We start from the raw sequence: 24,849 nt of genomic DNA, 5'->3' as shown, positions 1-24,849 counted from the left end.
TGAAATAAGAACACATACAGATATATCACCACAGGGTATATGTCCAAAGCTTTCAAAGGTACTGTGGATTCTTAAAAAAGCCAGATGCTTCCTTCGGTGGGAAGCTGGATGCAGGTTTCTTAGGTTTATTAAATGGCAATGAATTAACATCACTCCAAAATTATCTTAAGTAAAATTTTTGTTCTCCACAATGATTATTTCTTTAACTATAAAAAGCAGAATTGCTAAAAAGCAGTCCAGTCTATCCAATTTTTGCCATCCTAAAGTGATCCAGAGGAAACAAACTGGTCATCCATCAAAGCATAGTCTGTTGGCTTGCAGACACCTTCATGTAAAATAGTGAAGTACCTCACAAAGCAGCTAATAGCAGGTTGCATCTAGTTGTTGGTGCTGAAGTACGGATCCCTGACAGTTGCAGAATACCGGCATTTTGCGTACAAATCAGTTCCATATCCCCACCAACAAGGTGGCTGTGCAATCTGTCCTTCATGGCTTCTCACATACAACAGGCAAGAAGAAAGAACTTGTAGTCTAAGATCAGGGAACCAGTCATATGGGCTTACAGACATTTGTGTCTCCTCCATAGCAGGAACCCAGTAGGTACAGCTGATATCAAATGGTCTGTGCTTTTGAAACCCTGCCTTTGCCTTTACCTTTATCTGCAGGGACTAACATATTGCCAAAAAAGTTGTGTTGTATTTTTAGTCTGGGCACATTGAGTCTGAGTATGTTAGAAAATTCAGGCTGACCTCTGGTCTAGTGAAGCTGTGTGCCAAAATATGTGTACTTGAGCTTTCAGTTAACTGCCCTCCATCCATACTTTCAAACCTCTTGAAGTCAATCAACCCAGAGCGTGTTTCGCAGCTGAAGTTCATCCTGTCCAAACTCACATCAAATCTTCCAGCATCTGCTTTCTGTTTACAAGCAAAAGAAGCTGCAGGCAGGGTTTTTAAGCGCCTTTATTACTATACATATTTTTAAAGCGTATACATTTAAAATGCTTGTTTAAATGTTTATTTACTGATATTTTTTATATTACCAACAGCATGTTATACTTCATAGACGTGTGGTTTAGCTGTAATTAACTTCAGATTTGTCCACTACTTGTCAGACAACCGCAGATGATAGTATCCCGCACTGGAGCTAGAGAAACTTGGACTCGGAGAAGTAGCTGGCTTGTCTAAAAGCATGACAAAATCAGCTTTGGGTCTGTGACCAGAATTCAGCTTTCCCAAGTCCACCTTGTCAATACTTAATATGCCCAGGCCATGGGAAGGCACCAGTTAGTTGTTGGTTATGGCATACAGGAGAGCTGATGGGAGCAAATCAACTTTCAAAGAGACATTGCCATAAAAATTCAACATCCCAGTGACAGGGGGTTTGGTCTGTGCAGTGCATGCCAAAACAGGGATCTGTGCCTGCCCTTGGCTGTGAGTCTTCACGAACTCAGGATAACTGGTGCTGTGTCTAATGACTCTACTCTTATTTCTGCTTAGTTTTCAGGACTTTACTTGTTGTCATTCTTCACTATCCTTGTTGGGCTGGTGCTCTACTCCTCCACGTCCACCTACGTAGCCCAAGATCCTCGGGTGTACAAGCAGTTTCGAAACCCTTCAGGACCTGTTGTAGACGTGCCAGCCACCGGCCAGCTGGAGCCTTCAGTAACATACACCAGCCTGGGGCAGGAGACAGAAGAGGAGCCTCACGTTAGAGTTGCTTAAACCCAGGGCTGTTCATCACCTACTGATGATTCAGTGGAGCTCGTATATCCATTATCTCTGTATTGTACATAGAGAAAGGTATTTACCAGGTGCAGTTACACTGGTGAGCTGCAAGGTAGCAAATAAGGAAAGCTCGTAAAAATACAAATAATTGTTCCAGGGTGTTCATTGCAAGGAGATGCCAGTCCCTCGTTTACGATAAGAGCAGCATGTTTGCGATACAAACTGCTGCATATGATTCAGTTAATGTCAAACTGCCTGAGAAAGGTACTCAATATATAAGCTGAAATTAAAAGGAATTCATAGAAGGGTGGTTTTGCACCCACTGAGCGTTATTATGCTTAAGCCACACCAGTTGTGGAAAAGCCGCCTTTTTATAGCAAATACACTTGTGCAGTCACTGTTAATTTCTCTCTAAGATTTGTTTGTTTGCCCAAAATAGATGAGTGAGTTGTGGTAGCAACACCCTGATGCATTTTTGCTAGCACCTTGGATTTGGTGAGAGAAAGACAATGAATTCATCTGTGCTCACTGTCTCGTTGCCCTTTCTAGGTAATCTGTTCCATGAATCCAGAGAAGGGACAACTTAGAATATCCGTCTCTATTCTAGGAATAGGTATAAGGCAAGCATTTTAGCCTTTCTATATTTGCAGAAGTGAAGTACTCAAGCATTGACCTCTCTACGATCCATGGCAGATTTCCTAGCGGCTGAGGTCCTGCATCAGCTGACAGGGATTTAGCTTCTCTGTAGTCATGACTTAACACAGATTTCTTACTTTTTAAATTTTAATCTGTAAAAAGAAAACTACATTTTCTAGTTTCCTATGTATTGTACCTCTCCATGGTAAGATGACACATCATGTGGATCCGGGCACTTATTTTAGATACTCAGTGCATCGAGGGCGCCTTCTGCTGTTCCCATTTGCTTAGTCTCCTGTGGTTCATTATTCTAACAATAGCTATTTAGAAATGTGTCAGTTTTTCACCAAAACCCACAAACTGTAAAAATCAGGAAGATTAAGCAAGGAATTCATGAGCAGAAAGACTGGACCATCTGCTGGTGTTGCTGCAGTAGCGCAAAGGTGTTTCTACTGGCAGGGTGCAGCCAATTATTTTTCATTAACTACAAAACTAGCAGAAGAATTCAGGAGTTTTCTTAAATTCCTGGGGACATGTGAAAACAGTAAGGGTGTGCTCCACAATTGTACTTCTGCTCCAGGAGCCTTATCAGAATGGGGAAAAAAATCCATCTCTGCCTGTATGTTTGCTCTTCTGAGAGCCCAGTAAAAGGAGATCAGTATTTCGACATCCATCGTCTATTTTTAATTTAAAATTAAGGAAGGAGAGATGATCTTACATTGAACAGATAGGAGAGGGATCCAGGAGAGCTTGGTTTAATTCACAGGTCTGCCAAGTCTCTGAGTGATCCTTGGGCATGACTTACCTTCTGTGTGGCGAGTTTTCCAATCTGTATATACGGGCATAATGGGATTTTACCTACCTCACAGGGGTGCTATGGGACCAAGTTATTTTAAAATGCTTCAGAATCTTCAGAAGGAAGGAGTTTAAGAAGTACACAATAGTGCTGTAAAAGTGTGTATACATTCATCGTATTTGAAAATGGAGTTTATGGCAGGGCTGATGAATATTTTGCTTGTGGGCATAGAAGATTAATTTGATTTAAATGTTACTTTGCTGAAGAAGTCTGTCTCAAGTGAAAATGTAGGGCTTCATGTTTGAAAAATACAACTTACCTATTTCTATTTAAAAAAGAGAAAAAAAATCAATCTGTACTCTGGAGATTAGAAAGGCCACACAGTTCAACCAAGCAGGATAAATTTCTGCTCAGGTAGCATTCATCTTTTATAGTCCTGTTCTGCTTTAATATAGAAGGGACTTCCCTGAAGCAGACTGGGAGAAGTATGTATGCATAATGTACATGAAGTGGCAAATAGGAAAATGCTGTTGAACAGCAGAAGTATGTTGTACGTTATTCTTGCAGTGGAGGAGAAGAGGCGATTTCTGTACCACCGTGTTTAGGTTGTCTGTCATGATCCTGCTGCAGCTGAGGGAAGGGTCTGCACTATTGCCAAACCATGCCCAGAACTGGGCCAAAAGCTTTGGTTAAGATGGTTTGGTTTTAAACTCATAACAAGTGTAGGACTTTTTTCCCTGCCTTCTGTCTATTTAATCTTTGTAGCACTCATATTTCCAAGCTTTTTTCTCTTAAACTGTTGAAGATTTTAAAAAAGAAAAAATCACACAGAGAAACAGAGTCCATATTCTGAGGATACTGAGGAAAGTCTAAATCCTACAGGATTAAAAAATTTAAAACCACCCAAGAAAGATCACCTGATGCTTCAGGGTAAGGTCTGTGGGGTAGAAGTCCAGGTGGGAAGTGCATGGTCAGGTGAAGCCCTCATGCACAGGGGCCAGCAAGCATCCTCATGTCAAGCCTTGGCAGAGCTTTGACTTGAGGTGGGTTTCCTACATTCCCCGGGAGCAGCGGCTCTGGTTACAGCCACCGCGGCTCCCTCAGGTACCCGGAGGCGCACTGGCGGGCACCTGTCATCTCAGTCTTTTTTGCTACCTTTTATACCAATTAAATACCTTTCTCTGAACATTAGTCCCTGTGTTGGTCTGAGAACCTTGAGGATTGCGTGCGTGTGTGTTTGTTTCATGTTTGCAATTCCTTCCTTTTGCATAATTGTTTTGATTAATTTCATTATTAGTATTTATTTTTAAGCCAAATGTTTGTAGTCCTTCCGCCTCCCCCTCCTCATTTCTCTGACACTAACTTGTAGATGTTTGAGTCTTCTCAGAAACAGCTGGGCAGGCGGCATCTCCCGGCTGGGTAACTGGGCTGGGAGTTTCTACATAACAAGGGTTTGCGATCCACAGGTGACAGAGAGGGGCCGTCTGAAGCAATTTTTATAAGCTATTTTAAAAGGCTCTGTTGTACGGAAATAAGCTATGAATGTTTTGGTGTGCACTCTGCACCCAGCCGCCTTCCCCTGTGTTACTCACACAGGAGGAGTTTGATGTGCAAAGTGAGGCTGCTTCGCTGTCTGTGTCTCCCGTTAAACAAGGTGGATGCTTGGATTAGCACCAATGTGCCAGTGCTGGATGGACCTCAAAAGAAAACAGTAGTATAGCTTTACAAGTAACTGTCTTGACTGAAAAACTGAGGTCTAGTAAAGGAAAACATTACTTCTGCCTGCTTGTTTTCTGCAGTTCGAGACCTCAGTATGCACCAGCAAAGGTTCAGCTTTCTAACCGGCAGCTACTCTGGATTGCATAGGACGGCTCTAGCTCTGTACAGCTCCTTGCCTGAACAAACTGAAACTCTGATACGCTGCTGGCCCTGAGCAGCCCTTAGCAAGACTGATGTAGTTTTCTGCGACTGGATGAAAACCTTCACTGGGAGACAGACCTTGTCTTTGTTCCAGCTGTAAAGTTTCAAAACACACAATGATAGACCAAGCAACTGAAAAATTTTGCACCACTGTGTCATAAGAAGTTTCAATGTATAGTGTAGAGATTGCTAACTTGTGCTATTAACATTTTGACAAGCGTGTAGTATCGTTTTCTTTCCTTTTTTAAAAAACCATTTAGTATTCCTGAGCTAGCTACAAATATAAATTTTACCCCATGGGTAGGATTTTATTGTTAAATGCCATAATAAAGCACACCAATCTTGACACCGCAGATGGAAATACAAACCAAAACCAAAACCAAGCAAATAAGGCCCCAACCCCAAATCCTGCATCAAAAAGCTGAACAAACCTTTCTCCATTTTGATATTTGCATGCACCTATATGGACTGGCTGTGGCAATGTAATGCCTGTATAATGTTTTCAAATAAAAAAAAAAAATAAATGCTTTATGAAAGCGGGGTCACTAGTTTCCTTGCCTGTTTCCTTTTGTTTTCTTCACCTGAAATTATTTTCCTGAAGCGTAAATCTTGACTGCAGGGCATACATTTTCACTGTGCTGAGGACTCCTTTCCCTTGTGATGGTTAACCTACAACATCTTCCAAGTGGCTAAGCAGAAATGCCATTAGTCACCCTCAGGTATCTTACCTGTCCCCCAGGTGCTGCTTCAGAATGATAAGGGGTCTCCTGTGCACCCTCTGTCTTATCCTGCCATTCCCCTATGGCTAGCTCAGGTATCCTGATATTCACTGCCATCATTTGGACACAAAAACACTCCCCCAGCTGCCTTCCAGAAACAATCAATCAACCTAGAATTAATCTGGGGCAACACACGTGTATGATGTTGAAGGGCTTATTTGGCAGAGGTTACTGAGTGCAGCTGCCTTGCCCAGCCCTCCCTCCCGGCTGCTCTGCCCGGCGCTGCAGCACTATTCCCAGTAGAATCCTGAAACAGGAAAAGAAAGGGTGGAAACAAAAATTAGACACATGGGGGAAAGGTAGTGTCAGGAGGAGCAGGACTGGGGAAAGAAGGAAGATGAGGCTGTGGCTCATTTAAAGTCCACATGGGAAGAAAGGAAAGGAAGTTCCTGAGTCTGTGAGAGCAAGAGATTTTACGAACGTGAATTCACCTCTAAGATTGTTTGGCAGCATATGCATCTGTCCATCTCTCTGCCTGATGTCACCACAGGAAACTTCACATCAGTATTTCTCACATACTTCACTGCTGAGAGTAAAAAGGGAATGGAGACTGGTGAGGTCATTTCCAGCCTCTCCCTGCACCGTAGCAGCGTGGAGCCCCAGACATGACAAAGCCAGCGGTGCTGCACCAATGTGCTGGTGTTTGTCTGATTTTCCAGGTTTCCTAAATTATCAAGTTATCAAGAGCTCCAGAAACTGAGTTAGTGTATGTGGCTTTATCATGCTAACAGTTGATTTGTATTTTCCTCTAAATCTGCTCAAGAGTCTCTCTGGCATTATAAAAATCTCTTTTATTGCTTGGCTAGAATTCAGCCTGAGTGCTTGAGTCATATGAATAGTAATTGCTTGGAATTACTCTAAAAGTAGATCATAAATAGGCATTAATGGATCTTTCTGTGCTTAAATCAAACATGTTTCAACACTAAAGGACACTCAATCAGCTTAAACCTACCAGTCTCCCTTTGTTTTTGTTTATTTAGAACTAGTTCTCCAAAATATTACAAATCCAAAGCTGAATGCTTGACAGCATTATGCTATGGCATACAAACAAGGAAGCAATGGTTTTTACAGTTATAAAAGTTGTTTTGTTAAGTCTGCTGCACAATTTAAGACAAAAAATATGCCGAAGCTTTGCAAAAGGGGACACCTCTGCTCATGCAGCCATAGATCAGTTCCCACAGCAATTGTGAAATGGGTACCGAACACCAACAACGCAGTCACGATGATGGCATTGGAGTAAGGGCATCGCCCGTGTCATCCTCCTCCAATCTGAGGTGCAGGGCCATGCAGTGCAAGACTTATTAATAAAAATACCTGCTATGTGGAGGATATTAATTCTGCAGGGCTGGGACCACAGATGAGTGATTAGTCGCAGACTGGCTGTGAGCCAACAACAGGAGACAAAACCCCACAAACTGACCACAAAAAGCCAGTTGTAACCCTCTGACATTGTAACTTGCAGTTGGTATTTCAGTTTCAGTGAAAGGCCCACAGCGTTTCTTCAGGCCCCATCACTGGCTGGGTGGCACGGACCAGCCTCCACAGCCTTGAAAAGCACCACGGGTGTCCTGTGATCCCATGAGGTCACCTCACTGTGTGCAGGGAGGAACTGCTGTGCTGCCTCTCACCAGCATTTCCCCCGGCAAGGAGGAGCCCCTGCTACCGCCGCTACTGTACAGCTAACAGTACAGCTAGCAGGCGGAGGAAAAAGACTTGCTCAAAGTAAATCATGAGGCTCAAAGGGAAAAGTCAGCATTCTGTGCAGTCCTCTCTGTTGTAACAGCATGCATTTGCTACTACCTGGGGGCTTTTTTTTTTTTTTCTTATCCTAGAAGTTCTGTTTTTCATTGAAAGTGGTGCACTGAGTTCCTCTGGTATTCACGAGATCAGAATTTGCCCCTTTATGGATAGTCTAATGTTGCAGAATCTCCTTAAGAATACAGATACCGTCAATCCTGTATACTGTACAAATACTTGTAAATCGAGACTAGGTGCAGCTGATTTTATTTGATTTATAAATTTTATTCTACTTAGATTCTGATTTATAAACTTGAGCTGTAGTTGGTTTTTTTGTAACTCCTTATTATGTACAATGCCCTCAGGCGATTGCCTAGTTGCTACCCGGATCTTAATAATGCATTAATTCCTTACTGCCAAATACATTATTTATACTGTTGTATTTTATTCCCTACGTCTTGATAGCAGTGGACTCATCCAATTTTTACATAACTGCAAAGTTGTCAGTATGAAATCTTCCCCTCCTTCCCATGTGAAATACATACATGCTTGCCAAGAGCAAAGTATTGGACTTACCACGGATAAACAAAGGACTTTTTTTATTCAAGACCTTACCAAAGCAGAAATAATGAACATGTGCTGAGTTTACATGATCACTGAAACTCCAAGTGATTTGACTACAATGCTAGAGACATTTTGCATACACAGTAGTGTCTCTGATAATTGGTAGGCTTGGATTTTTACAAGGTGCAGAATGCCTGCGAGCCCACGAATCAACGTTACATAAGGTCATCCATATTTAACTTCACACTGCCTACAGTAGCCAGTGTCGTGGAAGCCTGACTTTTTGCCAGATCCTTAGCAAACTAGCAATCGGTGTTTGCATATCCTTAAAATGACTACTTGCCTAAATGAACTTCCTAAGTGAGAAGGGCGAAAGGAATGAACTAATCAGGACAATAATCTGAAGAGTCTCATTACATGACTCCCTGTGAGCTTTGGCCTGAATTATCTGGTGTAGTTCTTGGCATTAAACAGATTTGTGGTTGCTAAATAAATCACACATGTATGCAACCACTAAAGTGGATTTTGTAAAGTCTTTATGACCCCAGAGTCCTCTGTGAAGCTACATTTTAATTAAAGAGAAAACAGAGTACCCGCAAAACAGGATGACAACTTTAGCATTTAAAACTGTTGCAGTTCAGATCTTCCACATTTCAGCCTCCATTCAGCAAGGTTCGTTTAATAACCAAGCTGATGAGGAACACCAGCATTGCAGGACCTGCACTGGCATTGCACCCTCAGAGCACACAGCCTCCTGTTGCAGGGCGTACCGCTGCAGTGCAGTTGGGCCACACCAGCCAGCAAAGCACTTGAAAACCCCCAAATCTTAGTCTTTATTTTGGTCTTGAGCTTTAATACAACATACAACAAAAGGAAATGGGGTTTTAAAGTGAAGCAGGCATGTATTGAAAGAAGAGGATAGCACCTAGCTCCTTCGTACCTGCGCTCTCTTCTACAGTTTGACAATCTTTTCCACCATTCACCAATCCACCAGTCTCCATGAGGTCAACTGCTAAGCTCATCTTCTCTGCCCTGTTGCTCTAAGGTAGTTTCTGAATCGCTGACTTAAATGAATTCATTCACATCTTCCAGACTTTTTGCTGCCCTGCCTCCCCCTCCCCGCCTGCCCCTGCAGTGCAGCTCTCTGCATGCCCATGGACCGCTCACACACATGTTTCGCTGCTTTGTTGCTTGTGTAGTCCAGACAAACAGGCTTCTGGCCTCGACACAGGGGCATCTGGTCACAGAATATTTGAACAGGACCTTCTTTCAGTATCTGTATGAATGTCAGATCACAGCCCTGCTCCATTGCAGCTGGAGATACTAAAAAAAAAAAAAAAAAAAAAAATATAATGCCTTCCTCTGCTCCCAATTCTACTATATGATATTCAGCCAATGGTATACCAATATGGTATGCAACCAGTCCTAAGAGAATAAAAAAAGCCAATGTGTTTTTGCCTGCCTTTTCACTTACAGGTGAAAACTTGCTTGCTAAAGCTGTCCCTGAAATTAAGAGGGATGGCTGGTGAAGGATGAGCTACAGATATCCTTGAAGTCATTGGCTCTAAAAAGTCAGTACCTAGTCATATTATTTCAGGCTGTGAAGTGGCGTTTGGACTGAGTGAGAGACAGTAACCTACCTCATCCCTTCTTGATGGAAAAGGCAAACATAAAAAGCAAAATGCCTCTCCAGCATGTAATTACTCAATTTACAGAGGTGGCATTGACAATCCATTCACATACATAGAGATTGTCTTCCTCTTCCCAAGTCTTCTCACCTGCAGCTCATGTTTTCCTCTCCATCCTCTCTGCAGCTGGTCACACCAAGGAAAGGCTTAATTCCATTAAAAAAAAAAATCTGAAAAGAGAAATAATTAAAAAAAAAGAGTTTATCCAAGGTATATCATAGCTCACAGCTTCTCTTTCTCCTTGCTCAAAGGACTCCTTTGAGCTACATTTGGTGCAAACACGAACTTTGACTGAGCTGGCATTTGTCATCACAGGCTGGGAGCAGGACTGTGAATACTTAGCCCCCAAACCTAAATCTTCACTTTTACCACAGACTTAAATTCATGAGAGAGGCTGGAGAGACAAACCCAACTGAGCTCTTTTTATTTCCTCTGGGTGTGGGAGGGAAGGATGTATGCTCAAGACAGCATGAGGAAGCTTGTGCTGCTACAGCTACCTGAGCTGAAATTTTGTGGCTAGGTACAGGGCCGTGCTCAGCAGAGCCAGCAGTCTGGCACTTTCCACAGGTTTACTTTAATTGGAATTACTGTTGTAAGCTGCTGAGCTAAAGTAATTGCAGCAGCTGCACTAGCAGAGGCTTGTCTCCCACTACTGTGGAAGAAGAACCACCACTGCCAGCTACAGCACAGGTATTTTATTATGACAAGAGAATACTGACGGACTTTGCTCTGAGTGTGCCTTGTGAAATACCAGAGAGAGGCTACGTGTTCGTTAAAAAAATACTGTAGCACTCTTAACTTGTGCATTTTCCTTGTGAGTTTGCCATGCTTTTTGCCCGCACATAGCACCAAGAAAACTTTTCACATCAGTATTAGAGACTTAGAGCAAAATGCAGATAGAAAAAGGAGAGGAAAAGAAAAAAAAAAAGAAAGGCTTTGGTGGCCCAAGAGACTTTCAGTCACATGAAATTCAGCTCTGCACCTTGCTCACACGGTAAGCACCGCAGGCAAGGTGTCTGCAGGGCCAGGTCCAGGCTCCTGCAGCCCCCTGTGATGGTGAGGGAGAAGGCTTACAGTCGTGAAAGGTAAAGATACAGCAGTGGGGAAGAGAGGACTGTGGTGATTATGGACAGAAAAAGAGGGTCTCTCAGCATAGAAAAGGGTTGGATGAGGAATGTGAATTGTGAAGGAAAGAAAGGCTGGGGGCAGAGGGGCCGTGGCTTTGTGGGCTATTTAGGAGGCAGGAGAGGGGTGGGAGAGAGATTCACCCTGCCTGCTACCCAAATGCTGAAAAATCCGGGGTTCTAGCTCTGCCCTCGACCAGCACTGGCTATGGGGGAAACATGCTCTGCCCTCACCCCCGCTGGAGGAGCATCTGCCTTTTGCTGCAGGCAGCCATCTGTGACTTCTTTTGATTTTATAAAGGAACAGGTCTTTTTCTGTTGACTTCTACTAACGCTAGAAAGTAGGGGCTTCTACTCTTAGCTGTTCCCACAGGCAATTAATAGTGCTCTGGCAGTGCCTGCCTTCCCACACAGCAGCACTTTGCCTGGGGGCTCCCATTTCCATACCTCCCTCTGAAATCACTGTGGAAATAGAAAGAAGCAGCTTTTGTAGGTGGCTCCTCCTTAGAACTGTGTCCCGTGGTGCTTGTGTTGGATGTGTGTGTACCTAAAACAAGACACTGCCAAAGCCAATGAACAACCTTTCCCAGATATTCAAGCTAGAAGAAAAATTCCTCAGACAAGAACAACAGTGTGGAAAGGGACTTTATTCTTGTTGTCAGACAATGTGTTCTTGTTGCCTTGGGTTTTGTTATTTATTTTTTTTTCTACCAATGGCCCCCACCCCAAACTGACTTTTAAAACCATATATATTTATTAGCGTACATGGGAACATTGTTGCTGCGTTGGAAGTCTGTGTTCTGGGGCGATATCATCTCTGTGAACATGGGAGGTGGTCGGTGTGTCTGAGCAGAGGGAAAATAACCCACCCTAGTTTCATTTCCTATATTTCACAATGTTGATACTGGCTGCCTTCTGAGTGTTCTTTGCACAAGCTAAGTGGCAATCAGTCAGTGCATGTGAGGCACTGCAAGAGGAGCGCCTGGAGTTTGCCACTGACACTTTAATCTAACTCTAATTCTCTAATGAGAAGTGCCAGGCACTTCCTGTTGGTTATTTCAAAATATTTTGTTTGGAAGAATTTTAAGACTTAGTCTTCTTATATCAACATTTCTGGACAAAACAACTCCCATATCATGAGATTCAATGCTTCTCCTGCTTCCCCTGTGCTTGGCTTGCGACAGAGCTAGGAAGCACCGGTGTCACTACTCTCACCACTCATTCTGCAAGGAATGAGAACAGATGAGGGGAGAGACATGAAGGGAGAAAAACTGTGGGGCTCTGCGGGCCTCTTGTGTGACAGTTTCATCTCTGTAACTGTGGGTTCACAAAGCAGTATAACCACAATTGCTCTGGGGTCTTCCTCTCCAGCGGCCTAGTGATGTCAGAGTCTTCAACAGCAGAGCCTAAGGGGTCCATTTTGATCCATGGATTTGATAAAGAGAATAAAGAAAAAAGAGTGAAGCAGTACATACGAGAGCACATTGAACAGAAGCTTGCAACCACTAGCCAAGAACTGTTTCAATCTGTAATTGTCACTAATGCATTTTGAAAAAATAACATGCTAAAATGCATTCTGATTTCCATGAAATGAAAGGTGGTGCACAGAAAATGAAACAGACTGTCACACCATCCCTTGAAGAGTTCAGAAGGAGCAATCCCCAAATGGAAGCTGACTATGCAGAACTGTCCCCAGATTGCAATAGCACCTGCTGGCAGTGACAGTACATCTTCCATGGGAGCTGCTAAGCCTCTGAGGCAATGGTATTCATCCACGGCCCCACAGACAAATCTTTCTGAAGCAGCCTTTGTGTTACAGCCAGTGACCTAAGCCTGGCTTTTACATATGTAAAGATGATTTTCAGTTTAGCAATTGAACATACAACTGTTTGTCTTTGTATTTCCTAGATACAAGCAAAAACAGTTTTCAGCTTGCTCATTTGCATACTGCAGGTATTTGTACTATCCAGTAGTGCTTCAAAAGAAAGAATATTTTCTTTGTGTCGTATAAAGTCTAAGATTTGAATTGTCACATGGAGAAACATGATACTTTTAACTAGATCTGAATGCTTCTAGTATGCCTGCAGAGCTTTACATAAGAGCTTGTATACAGCAGAGCTGTATATACAGTGCTGGTACATGTATCCTGTAGGTGACACCCGCACCGTGCCCCTTTGGCCTTCGTACTTTCTTCTTACTGAGGCAAGTGACCAGTGCTAATTCTAAGTGATGACAGAGCCAAATCTTGTTTCTGGGTCTTGCCACTGTGATGATTTAGTAATTTAACCTGCCATGATTTATTATCCATTTTTTTCTGTATATTTGCATTTCTGCTTGGAATACACTTGTGACATAAAAGTCCTACACTTTTAAAAGCCTTTAAAGGACATAACTGAAAATGGTAAAGCCTTTAACATGCATTTGTTCTTTTCCCAATTTTATATGGCATAGCTCTTAAAATTTAAACTTGCTGTTGTGTTTAAAACTAATGCCGTAAATGCTGAATTGCTCTTACCAAGGTTTCCACATTTATACCCGTTCCTCCAATCAATGTATGGTGTTCTATGTATTGTATTTAAAAATAGGAGCAACCTAATAGATTTTACATTTAAGCAGAAAACAGAACTGCTGCAAATATGCACAGACAGATTATTCTTGACATGTATTCCTCCCTTGAGCTGTCAACTGATATTTCTCTTTAAATGGGCTTTATCGTTTAGGGTGCCACCCTCCCATCTCCATCCCCTGATGATGCCTTCAGGCATCCGTATACGTGGAACAGCTTCTACAGAAAGCTGTTTGATAACAGACAGCTGCAAATTTTGACCTTTTTGAGGTGTGTTGTGCAAATGTTGGCTGGGCTGTAGCTAATCCCCTTGCCTTCTGCTCAGCTGCCAGATGTTTCCGAAGCTTCAGGATGGCTCCTGCCCAGCCCTTGGGAAGATCTTTGTGAACACACCTCTGATGCTGCACTTTCTCTCCCCATTTAGCCTTGACATCATCCAGCAAGTCTGTCAAATTTCTAGATCTCGGGGGAGCATGCAATTACTGTTCTGGTTTGTCTCTTCTCAGCTTTACAACTTATCCTCTGCATGCTCTTAACTGTGCCCCTTCCAGCTCTCCTCTAAATCTTGGAGAATTTAATTCCTTGATTGCTTTCCGTCTTCTTTCTGCATCTTATCCATGGGTAAATTTGTTCAAATATCATCTGCCAGATGAATGCTAATGACTCCCAAATCTTCCTCTCAAGTTCAGATCACCTTCTCTGTCCAGACTAAACTGTCTGCTGGTGTCTCTGACATCATTTTGTGGGTGACAGCATGACTTAAGCCTTGCTCAGTCTCTTCCTATCAGAGCTGTTCATCTCTGTTCTTAGTTACTGTGAACTCTGCAGTCCTGAGCTTGCTGCTGTTTTCGATGGGTGTGCGGTTTTGTCCTGAAAAAATGCTGCTGCTCCTCTTGTTTTAATTAAAGTAGTTTCCCCTTAAAGGTTGTTCTTTGGGCACAGATTAAGGGATCAATTCTACTTCCTCCTGCTTCTGCTGCAGTTGAGGGTGGAAAGTAATTAGCACAAGTATCTCTAGCATCAGAGGCTAGTCACTGAAGTGCTGCGTATTCAGGTGGCATCAGGCAAGTGAATGGGGGGGTTTGGCGTTCTTTTTAAAGTTCTCCTTAGTATAAGGAAGCTAGTCACTTCTTTAATTTCAAATAGAACAGCCCTCTAGTACCTGAAGTCTTGTAGTAAATTAATGTAAGAGAAATCTGTGTAAGACTTTACAGAAAGGGAAGGAGATACCTTAAACAACTGCCAGCAGTCACACTCATTGCCTCATGGGTTGCACTCATTCACACACAGGTACTCACATCCATCCAAGATCAGTAGTGAACAACACCAAAAACCAGAATTTCAGCTTCCAATTCCTCAACACATCTCTTGGGAGAGAAAACTCATTTCTGGATAGACTTGATATGCCTCTAAGGACTCAACAGTTACCATGGGATGAGCTCTTGCCTCTGAACCTTGCTTATCTTGACTTCTGTTAATTGTAGGCACAGTTGCTGCCCATTACCTTTATTTCCTTGTTTTGGTTATCTTTCTGGCTGTAACTTGACTTCTGGTTGGGTGGCAGAGGTGGGAATGGCACATGTGATATAGCTTTGTTGCCATCATCTTGTTTACATCTAGATGAGAGGACCTGCATCCTGACAGCAACACATTTTTCTGTGTAAGAGCCTGATTCCTGTCTCCCCATGTTCTCAGGTATGTAGTGCTATATGCTGTTGGTTTAACTCTTTGTTTTCTTCTGGTGCCATCCACGCGGGCAGACACATTCAGACAAATATTGGCATTTCTGCTACAAATATTTCTGTACCTACTGTCTGAATGGCAAAGTAGAGCTAAAATTTGCAATCATGATGGTTTATTTTGGTCATTTGGCCTTTTGCTGGTATATGAATATTTAATACCATGCAACATAAACCAGATGTACAGGCTTTCAGTTCTGTTTCAGTTTTTACCTGGCTGGCTTATACTTCTTCTGTTGTGGAGGCCTATAAAAAAATTTAAAAATGGCAACACAAACATGAAACAAGTCACCATGGCTAAGAAACCTAAAATGCTGGAAGCTAATTCTTGAGTATAAATAATTCTAGCATCTGTTTCATAATCTTCCAGTGCAACTACTTTTTTTCCTGAAGTATAAAAGCAGAGACACTTGTGGTTTTATGCAGATCGCTAATTTTGAAAATGAAGTGATAGTATTCCTTGGCAGTAGGTCAGTTGTGATTGTGTGTGTGAAGTAGTTGCTCAACACTGACTGAGTCCCTGGGAATCTGCCTGGGGAAAAGGACCATAATCTTAGTGTTGAGCAGAGGGTGGATGCCCTGTAAGCAACCTTTCTGGCTTCTTCAAAGCTGATATTGCTTCAAACCGGTGAAGCAATTGCCACCAAAAAGCAGTATGTATACCATAGGCATTCATGTGTGGAGGAAGAGGGGAATGTTCGTTATCCAGTATCCTGTCCTGTGAAGCATTACTTCCCCATTCCCTCCAATGAAATAAGGCTGGTTCTGACCTTACTTTCCACAACAATCAAATAATTTGAACACTGTTTTTGGTAGAGAAGATGTATACTGGTTCTCTCCCCAACCCAACTTTCTCAAGCTGTCCTTTTGCAATACAGCCTTTCCCTCAACCTACTTTTATTATTGTTCTGCAGACATGAAGAGCAGTGATCATTTCAAACCCTCATTCCTGCATGTCTTAGCTCTAAACCTGCGACGATCTGTAGACATTTTTTTATTGACTTTTAAATGTTTTTATCCTTATCATGTACTAAAATGCAAATCCGAAGTTCCAGCTATTAACACAAACCCAAAATTTCAGTGAAACATTAAAAGCATAAGCAGTTCTCCTCCAACACAAGTTCTTTCCACCATTGCTTCATTTAGTTTAGAGCATTCTCTTCTCCTACTAGACTGGGATTTTGCCTACAAATGAAAAAATATTTTGCAATTAGCTTTGCTGGTTTTGGAGTTCTTGTATGTAAGAATTAGACTCCAATCCCAACAGCAATAAAACACCTTTATTTTAGTTTCCAATCCTTTAAATCAAAAGTTATTAGTCCAGGTAATCTCTCCATGTTTACCTCTCTCCTCAGAGCTCACTATTTCTGCTTTGTCTATCTGTGGGGCAGGGAGAGGGGGCAGAAATCGCCATGATTTGTTCTTCTGCTATAGTCCAGTTACGTTTTTTCTATTTTCTACAACAGCATTTGAAATTATAAATTTCTGCAGTTACTCCATCCAGAACACTTTTCCTGCTACAAAAAAGGAACTGGCAAGAGCTTTCAGTTCCCTTACTTTATTATCTATTCATCTTCTTACTCACGTTGGGAGAATGTGTTGTTTGAGGACTCTGTTGTGGGTTGATGAAAGCATTCTTAAACTTTTGTCCATCAGCTGTTCAGCCTGAGACATTTTCAAATTACCTGTGGATTAAAGGTAGGCAAGTGAGGGTTAAATCTGAGTTTGTGTTTACTTCTGAGGATTATCACACAGTGGCTGTGATGGTACCATTCTTCACTATGGGATCAAATGGTGTCTTTTCAGCTGTTTTCTTTTTGTTGTTGTTGGATATTTTTGTTTTGAGATCAAAATTATATGGCTTCAAAACACTATTAATTCTGTCAAAATAGTTAACATAGGGTTACAATGGAGGATTACAAATTTCAACAAGGCATGCTTAATAGTAAGAGAGAAATGGCTGTGCTGAATCTGAGGGTTCCTTTCTCCATGGAGGTTACATTGCAATGTAGATTTTCAGTTTTTCTAATGTTTAGGTTATAGCATATTGTGGCCTGCAGTGAAAACTCAGACTGGAATTGAATTTCAGGATTTAACTTTTCATTTGCAATTATTCAAACAAAGGATTTATTCCTTAAGAAGTTCATGAATGAGTGCCTTACTGCTCTATAGATACAACTGGTTTTAATAGAAAGGTAATAGAAAACTGAAATACTTAGGTGCAGAATCTTTTCTTAGTGAAATAAGTATCTGGAACCTTTCTGACAACTGACATTTAGATATCAGTCAACAACAATGATTTTTCTAATGGATTTTAAATGTTAAATATGTAAGAAAACATCAGGCATACACAGCCACTCTTGAAAATACGATCTCTTTCATTTATATGTGATGCAACATCTAGCATCTGACTTTTATCTTGGCTGTCATGGGATCAGGTGAGGACTATGTTCTTTATACAAGAAGGTGTGTATGTATGTATCTCCCCTCTTTCTCTTCTCACTACATGGATGCATGCTCAACATGTACGGTTTAAACACCACATAACTGTTTATGAAGGGGCAGAGACACCAACAGGAGGACAGAGGTGAGAATAAAAAAGCATGCTATGAAATAAGAGACGGAAGAGAAGAAGTGGTGGAAGGTAGAAGGAGGCTGCACCTGACCTGGGGGTCAGAAGTGTGTGGTTGCAGATGTGCCCTGCCCACACATCAGTTCCACAATGATGTAAGGTCTGGGATGCTGTAGTTTTCACATACTGTACTCCAACGGGTCCCCAGTCATGAGGAATGGGGTCCCCAAAACACAGCACAATGAGCCTTCGCAAGCAACAGAAAGAGCTGGACATAACGTACAAGGCAGAAGTTGTAGCTACGCACATGCCGCTGTTAGGAAGAGGGCTCTGATGTGTGCTCTGTGAATGGTGGCAGTAGCTAGGACATCACATCTGTTACCTGAACTGGTCACAGTAATTCTTGCTAAACGGTTGTGCTATCTTTCTTTTAATTAACGATGCTTGTGGCTTGCTGAAAAGCTCAATGACTGATGCATAGGAATGAGGTGTTACTGGAGCTGTCTGCTTGACTTTATTAAATAAAGATTAATTTATCCTATGTGTATAGAGTACACTGCAGGGTTATGTAAGGCTTTGGTCCCGAGTTAAGAGTTTTTGACAGTCTCCCTAGATGACAATTTGTCATAGTCATTAGTGTCACTTTTTACAGTGCCTATTCAGGACAATTGATCAACTGTCTTTTGCTGGGGCTCTCGCAGGACCTCTTCAGCTGAGGGCTGAACTGCTACCTGCAATCTTATATTACATGCATAATGAGGCATATAAGACCACTGGAAACTTTTTGTACATTCCTCATGTTTGTCTTTTATCTTCTTTTCCAGCACACACCCTTCAGTTCTGAGGTTTATTTAATTTCACTCCACAGTATCAACTACATCTTTCAGAGAGTAATAATTTGCTGTTTTGTTTTAGATTGTGAAAAAAAAGGGGGAGGGGAAAAAAAGAATTCTTCTCACAGAGAAGAACACCTTAATAATAATAATAGTAATAAAATCTCCGAAAGATTTCTAGCTTCCTCAGATGTGTGCTGCATTGTGTGATTAAGCAAAGTTCAGCCAGGGCTTATGTACAGCTGCACCAAGACTGGGCTCTGATCTTTGACTGCCAGAGAATTGGCTCTGGCAAATCTGAGTAATTCCATGAAGGGTAAGAAGCCTTGAGGGACTGTGAGGAGTGTCTGAAATGTGGAAAGATTAGTTTGGGGCCAAAAAAAAAAAAAAAAAAAAGCTTTATACAAGTAGGTAACACTGTCCATAGCTGTGAGTTTTCGTGAGTTCTGAAGAGCTTGATTCCCAAAGGAGGGAGATAGTCTGAAATCAATGGCATTAAACTAATTAACAAAAAAGTTAGCCTGCAGGTAAATTTGTAATTATTACCTGTCAAATTAGAATGGTTTCCGAAAACATGATGAAGAAGCCACATTACCTAGGGTGTTTAAAGCAACATAAGAAAAAATATCAAAAATAAAAACTGAAATAAAAGAAGGGAAGAGAAAGTCTTTTTGATTAGACCACAGTGTCAATAAGCTACCAGGTACTTGTTGTCTCTGATTTGAGAGTGGTGTTTGGCAATAACAATGTATTTGTTACTTCAGGAGTCAGTTCTTCCCGTGCTAACTAATGCAGTATAAAAACATCAGAGGCTTTGGAAAATTCTTTGCTATTTTGCTGACAAAAGTGCACTTTACAATTTACAGTTAAATTGATATGAGGTGTTCAGATTGGCTTATTGGAAGTGGTATTTCTTGGGGCTCTACTGAGCCAGTCTCAAGACCCTCAGACGGTTTTCACAGCGGAGATGAGTACTATCTGTTTAACTTTTCTCTGGGGCTGGCTGGCTGAAAATTTCATAGTTACTAATTTTCTGGTTTAGATTTGAGTTAGGGTTATTGCATTCACATCAAATGGAAATTACAGCTGCTAATCACATTATGTTCAGTGTTATTTATCCCAAGATTATGACTGTCAAAATATGTATTACAATATTAGATTTTGAAGAAGCTGTCTCTAACAGTTGTAGTATGTATTAGGAAATGATAAGTAGCTCAGATTTTTACTCCCTTGTTGGGGAAGCCTCTTCTGGCACAATTGGAAAACCTCATTAGAAGTCAGCTCCAAGCTGTGATTTTTGGATTACGTGCATGATGTTCACCATATTTCATATCCTAATATGATATTTGCCTTCTCTTATTAGCAATGCCACATCACTCTTGTCTGAATTTTACCAAGTTGGGAAACTCCCACAGTTTGTTGAGGTTAATTATTGCCAAAAAGAAAAAAAGGCTTGGACCCTAGTGAGCATATGTTCAACATATAGACCTGCGTCTGGAGCTACAGACCTGAGTCCCTTCATTCTGGACACTTCGGACCATGTGTCCAGATCAGCCAATGGCTGATCTAGTTGGACTAAAAACCTAAGCATCCTACTCATCCTGGCAAGACATCTTTTAGGGTAAAATATTTACAGTGCAAGCAAACCAAATTGATCTTTAGTACATAAAGTACTTCTTTTGCCTTCTCAGCTGTACAGTCGGTGTTAAAATGAGAGTATGCCATTTATGATCGTAATGAATATGTACCTCAGTTTCTCGGAAACAGCTTTGAGATGGAAAGAGCTCACTATGTCTGTTTACATTCTGTAATCATTACCAACGTGGTATCGTTCTATCATAGCCTTTTCAAAGGCTGCATAAGGAATATTTGGGAAGGGGAAGGCAGGGAAAAAAAAGGCAAAACAAACAAAAAGCTGTAGATGACCCCATTTGAGGCAGCATAGCTTATCTTCCTATGAGCTCTATCACTGTTGAGAAGGTGCAACTTCTCGACCTCCCTTTAAGCAGTTGTAGACTCAGTCTCTCACCCAATATGTATTATTCTGGAGGACTTCCATAAAATCCACCTTGCCAAAATGTCAAAGGAACCAATGAAAGGTGAGCAGTGACTCCACATGGTCCAAAGAGACTCATCTGCTGCGTAACTCACCAACAAGCAGCACTGATTGTGCTCAGCTGCCCATATTGTGCAGATGTCAGAAAAGATAATGAGCAAACCAGTCACGGAGAAATTTCTGTTGCTCATCCTAGAGGTGGGAGAGTTGTTTGCTTTTAATCTATGAATGGATAGATATTTTTGTGACAGTGCTATTCACCTTTTAGGGACCTGCCTTGGATGTTGAGAAAGGTGTTGGCTTTTTTTAAGATTACTGGGAATTTAGAAATCAAAGAAGCCCTTTACATTTAAGGAATGGTATCATCAAGCAACATCTTTTAGTGGAGTGTTGGTATTTTTAAAAACTTCTAACATATTTCCAGCATGTAGTAATCACCATAGAATTTTTAAGTAGGGAAGAGAAGTAGTACCAAGTACATTATTTTTTGTAAATATTGCTGGGGACAAAAGTATCCTCTTTATTTTCTGATCCACTGTGAGACACCAGCAGAAAGCTACTGTAACATGCAAAATCTGTTGAGGCTGTGCAGCTCTCAAAATTCAAGCTGGTGTTGTGCTCTCCTTGATAATAAAGCTGCAATTGTATGCATCAGCAGCACGGGCCATTGGGATTCCTAAAGCTGTTCCCATACTGTTTGTTTAATCTTTCATAATCACATGCTGGGCATCTGCAGACAATTTACCCTTGATAAATAATGGTCAGTAAGCAGAGAGTTTTCTGCAAAGAAACTAAAATGTGATGTTCAGTATTTGTAACTAAAATAACAAGCGAAGTCAATTGCTAAAAGGGATGAAAACCAAAAGGATAGGGAGCTTAGCAAGTGAGATTACATGTGGAACATGATGGCCAGTTTGTGGTGGATCACAGAGCAGAGGGCTTTGTGTTTTATGACCTGCATATGCTGCCTCTGGATGCCAGCATCTCTGTTTTTTTCCTCTGTGGACCAAGTGCCTAGACTGTGAAAGATGTTAGGTGAACTGTCTGCTGTGAGTGGGGATTGGTAGATGATTTCGGATTCAGGTAGGATGAAAGATGAAAAGTTGTAACTAAAGCAGCAAGTAAAGCAGAAGTTTCAACACTGAGAAATATTCATTCCTGTCCTGGGGACCCCAAGCAAAGTGTTTTAGAAACGTAACTTCGAAAGGCTGACAAATATGTACTGGGCTCCTTTCCTCAAGGAGGGAAGAGTCCCTCTAAATGCCATGATCTCTTGCCAGCACTCACCCTGCCTTGTAGCTGGACCTGGAGAGAAAAGCACTATTAGAAACAAGAAACTTCTGATAACCTAACGGTAACTGTAATGTCATGTAGCATTGGCCTAAGGCACTTCCCCTTGCAGGACACAAGTAGGAGTGCCACAGACAAAACTTGGACACTTGTCTTTATGGCACACTTCCACTTCCAGCCAAGGCAAATGTTGGTTCAGTGCTCTTGGTCTCTAATCTGCCTTCTCAGAAACATGACTTGGCAGTCCTGGGTTAACAGTCGGACTTGAACTTAAATGTCTTTTCCAACCTAAATGATTCTATGTCTCTGTCACTGTGTCTTTTTCTTCTGTCAGTGATTTGCTTGCAAACAAAACAAGCTTTGGCACTGGCCAGGTCTCGGGGTATAGGACATCTCTAGCACAGGAACTATTCTGCACAGGCTCTGTATCACGAGATTTTGACAGGGATGGGTGGCTTCTGGGGCTTTTTTTGGTTTTCCATAGGGGACTTTGTAATTATCAGCTCTATGAGCTTATATAAACCCTTCCATTGTTCCACTTGGATTAAATACAAATGCAAACCACCTGCTGTTCTGCAGCCTGAAGTGTGAAGATCGCTCTGGCTTTTGTCATCCAGTGTTCAAAGCGAGAGAGGGTGTCACTGTGACTTCTGAAGGACTTGCAGCCAGACATGGTGACAGTGGCACCCTCTGAGTCATTCCTCTATTTGAAACAAGCTATGTTGAGGCTTATTTTGGAAAGATGTGGAGTTGTTTGTCCTCAGAGACTGTGATTCAGGCCTGTCAGACAGAAAAGTTCTTCTCCATGTGTAAATTTATCTAATATTGAATCTCCTCTGCTTATCATCTCTATTTTCTTAGAGTATAATTTTTAGAGGCTGTAGTCCATCAGCTGAATATCTGCTAACAAGAAACATGGATTCAGATCTTTATTTCTGCCTGAGGTTGAGTAAGTTGAGTGAGGCATCTCTAATTACTGGCTACTGTTTGAAATACAGTCTCTCACTATTGCTTGCTGATAAAAGCCAGATGCAGTTTCATCTGGAGCACTTCTATATTACCAGCTTTCATGTGAGGGAATCTAGTCAGCTGAAGAGTCCTACAGAGCTTCCTTTTTGGCATGGTCACAGGGGGGCTCATGCCCACATTTTAGAGTTGGCTACCCAGTGAGCAACAAAGCTGTAATGTAAAGATCACAAGTTTGGATGATGACATGTACAGGCAGCTTCTCTCTCAAACTGTGCACATCAAAGCAGTTGTTATTTGGTGAGAAAAGTTGTGTTTTGCTTTTATCTATTAGTCTCCCAAGAAAGCTATCTGTTAACAGAGCTAAATTCAGAAGAGTTCACAGCTGTGCTCTTCTTAACATTCCCTTTTTACAGATCACCAACCAATAGGAAATAAGGGGGGGCGGGGGGGGTGGGGGGAAGACAGCAGAGATTTCACAAGCAAACTCTTCCTGGAGCCTGTGAATTAATCAGTAAAAGGATGATTTTGTTCCAAGCATTGATAAGTTGTCATTATAATTCTAAGAGCATTTCAACAGCCTTTCGCCAGTTATATCTCTGAGAGTCTTGTGACTTGTTCATTGGAAAAACTGTACCACGTGTGCAGCTGTTCTGCTTTTACAAGATAACGAGGCATCAAAAGATGCCAGGCATCATGCCAGATAACGGAGCCATTAGAGCAAGACTACCACGGCACTTCAGCCTAAACGCCTCTGCTTGTTCTAAAATCATCAAATGGTCACAGCAGTGAGCAGATCTGCCTCCTGTGAGGGATACCTCTGCCAAAAGCGTGATCTTGAACTGTGCTGAGATGCGTGACCCTGGAGTTAGAGGGAGCCATTAACTAACTCTCCTGGTGAGAGAAGGACATAAAAGAATTTTGGGTCAGGCTCAAGTGGTCTAACATAGGTGACAAAATAGGTATTCATATTATTAATGATATGACTACAAACAGAAGGTTATAAGAGGGTACTTCCTACTACTTCAGTGATATGTTAGACCTTGCTTATTCACATTTTGCTAGTTTTTAGAATAAATGTAGATACATCAGCCTGCTGCCAGCAGAGCATTAACTGCTGGCTTCTGCAGTCAGCTCTCTTTATTGTGAAAATGTTTTTTTCTTCCTTATTCTCGTCCCCTCCAATTCAAAGTAAATATTAGATGAGTGACTTTACATGCCATAATTCCATATTGGGAATAATTAATTACATCTGTTAACTCAGAGGACAATGTAGTTCATCTGTATTTTTCCTTTTTTTGTTGTTTTTAGATTTGCGAAGTGTATTCCAAGTCCAGCTTATTTTGGGGCACTTTTAAAAGACCAGGTCGACCTAAACCTTTGTGACATGGGAGAAGGAGAACTGGGGATGCAAATACCAGTTTGCTTGCATGGGTGACAGGGGAATGAGGAATAAGGCCTATAGTCAATCTCCTTGAAACAGCAATGGTGAAAACCCTCAAAGTTTCACTGAAGCAGGAAAACTCACAGGAAAGAAATGGGGCTCCCTTTCCAGAGCAAGACACTGTAATGGATCTTAAAGATCTCCTTGTCTTTGTTTTTTTCCTGCTTTGCATTACTTTGTTTCAGCCCTGCTCAGTGTTACATAGCTGCACAGAAGTACTGTACATCTATAAAAAATGAATTTATTAAGTCAGTGGTTTCATCTTACTTATCTCTGTAAAATGTGTTTACAGCTGTCTCTGTACACAGTGATATATTCATAGAGTATAAGAATAAAGTTACACTTGAAAGAAAAAATTGATTTCAAGTTCAGTAGCTGGTGCTGGCACCTGGCCTCCTGCCTGAGAGGGTTTGCT

At 41.6% G+C, this 24,849-nt stretch overlaps 1 protein-coding gene across 2 annotated transcripts in view; it reads left to right on the top strand.

Annotated features, from left to right (window-relative positions):
* Window positions 1-9,509, top strand: part of SLC35F1 (solute carrier family 35 member F1) — a 257,831-nt gene extending 248,322 nt beyond the window's left edge. For both annotated transcript variants that reach the window (XM_080389531.1, XM_080389532.1), the window contains exon 8: window positions 1,497-9,509. In XM_080389531.1, coding sequence (XP_080245657.1) covers window positions 1,497-1,721 — 225 coding nt within the window. In that variant the 3' untranslated portion in view covers window positions 1,722-9,509. The remainder of the gene's footprint in view (window positions 1-1,496) is intronic.
* Window positions 9,510-24,849: the final 15,340 nt, after the last annotated feature.

Source organism: Falco punctatus (genome assembly GCF_963210335.1).
Source record: "Falco punctatus genome assembly, chromosome: 5".
NCBI lineage: Eukaryota > Metazoa > Chordata > Aves > Falconiformes > Falconidae > Falco > Falco punctatus.
The sequence above is the reverse complement of the archived record's forward strand: the minus strand, read 5'-3'. Positions and strand labels throughout refer to the sequence as shown.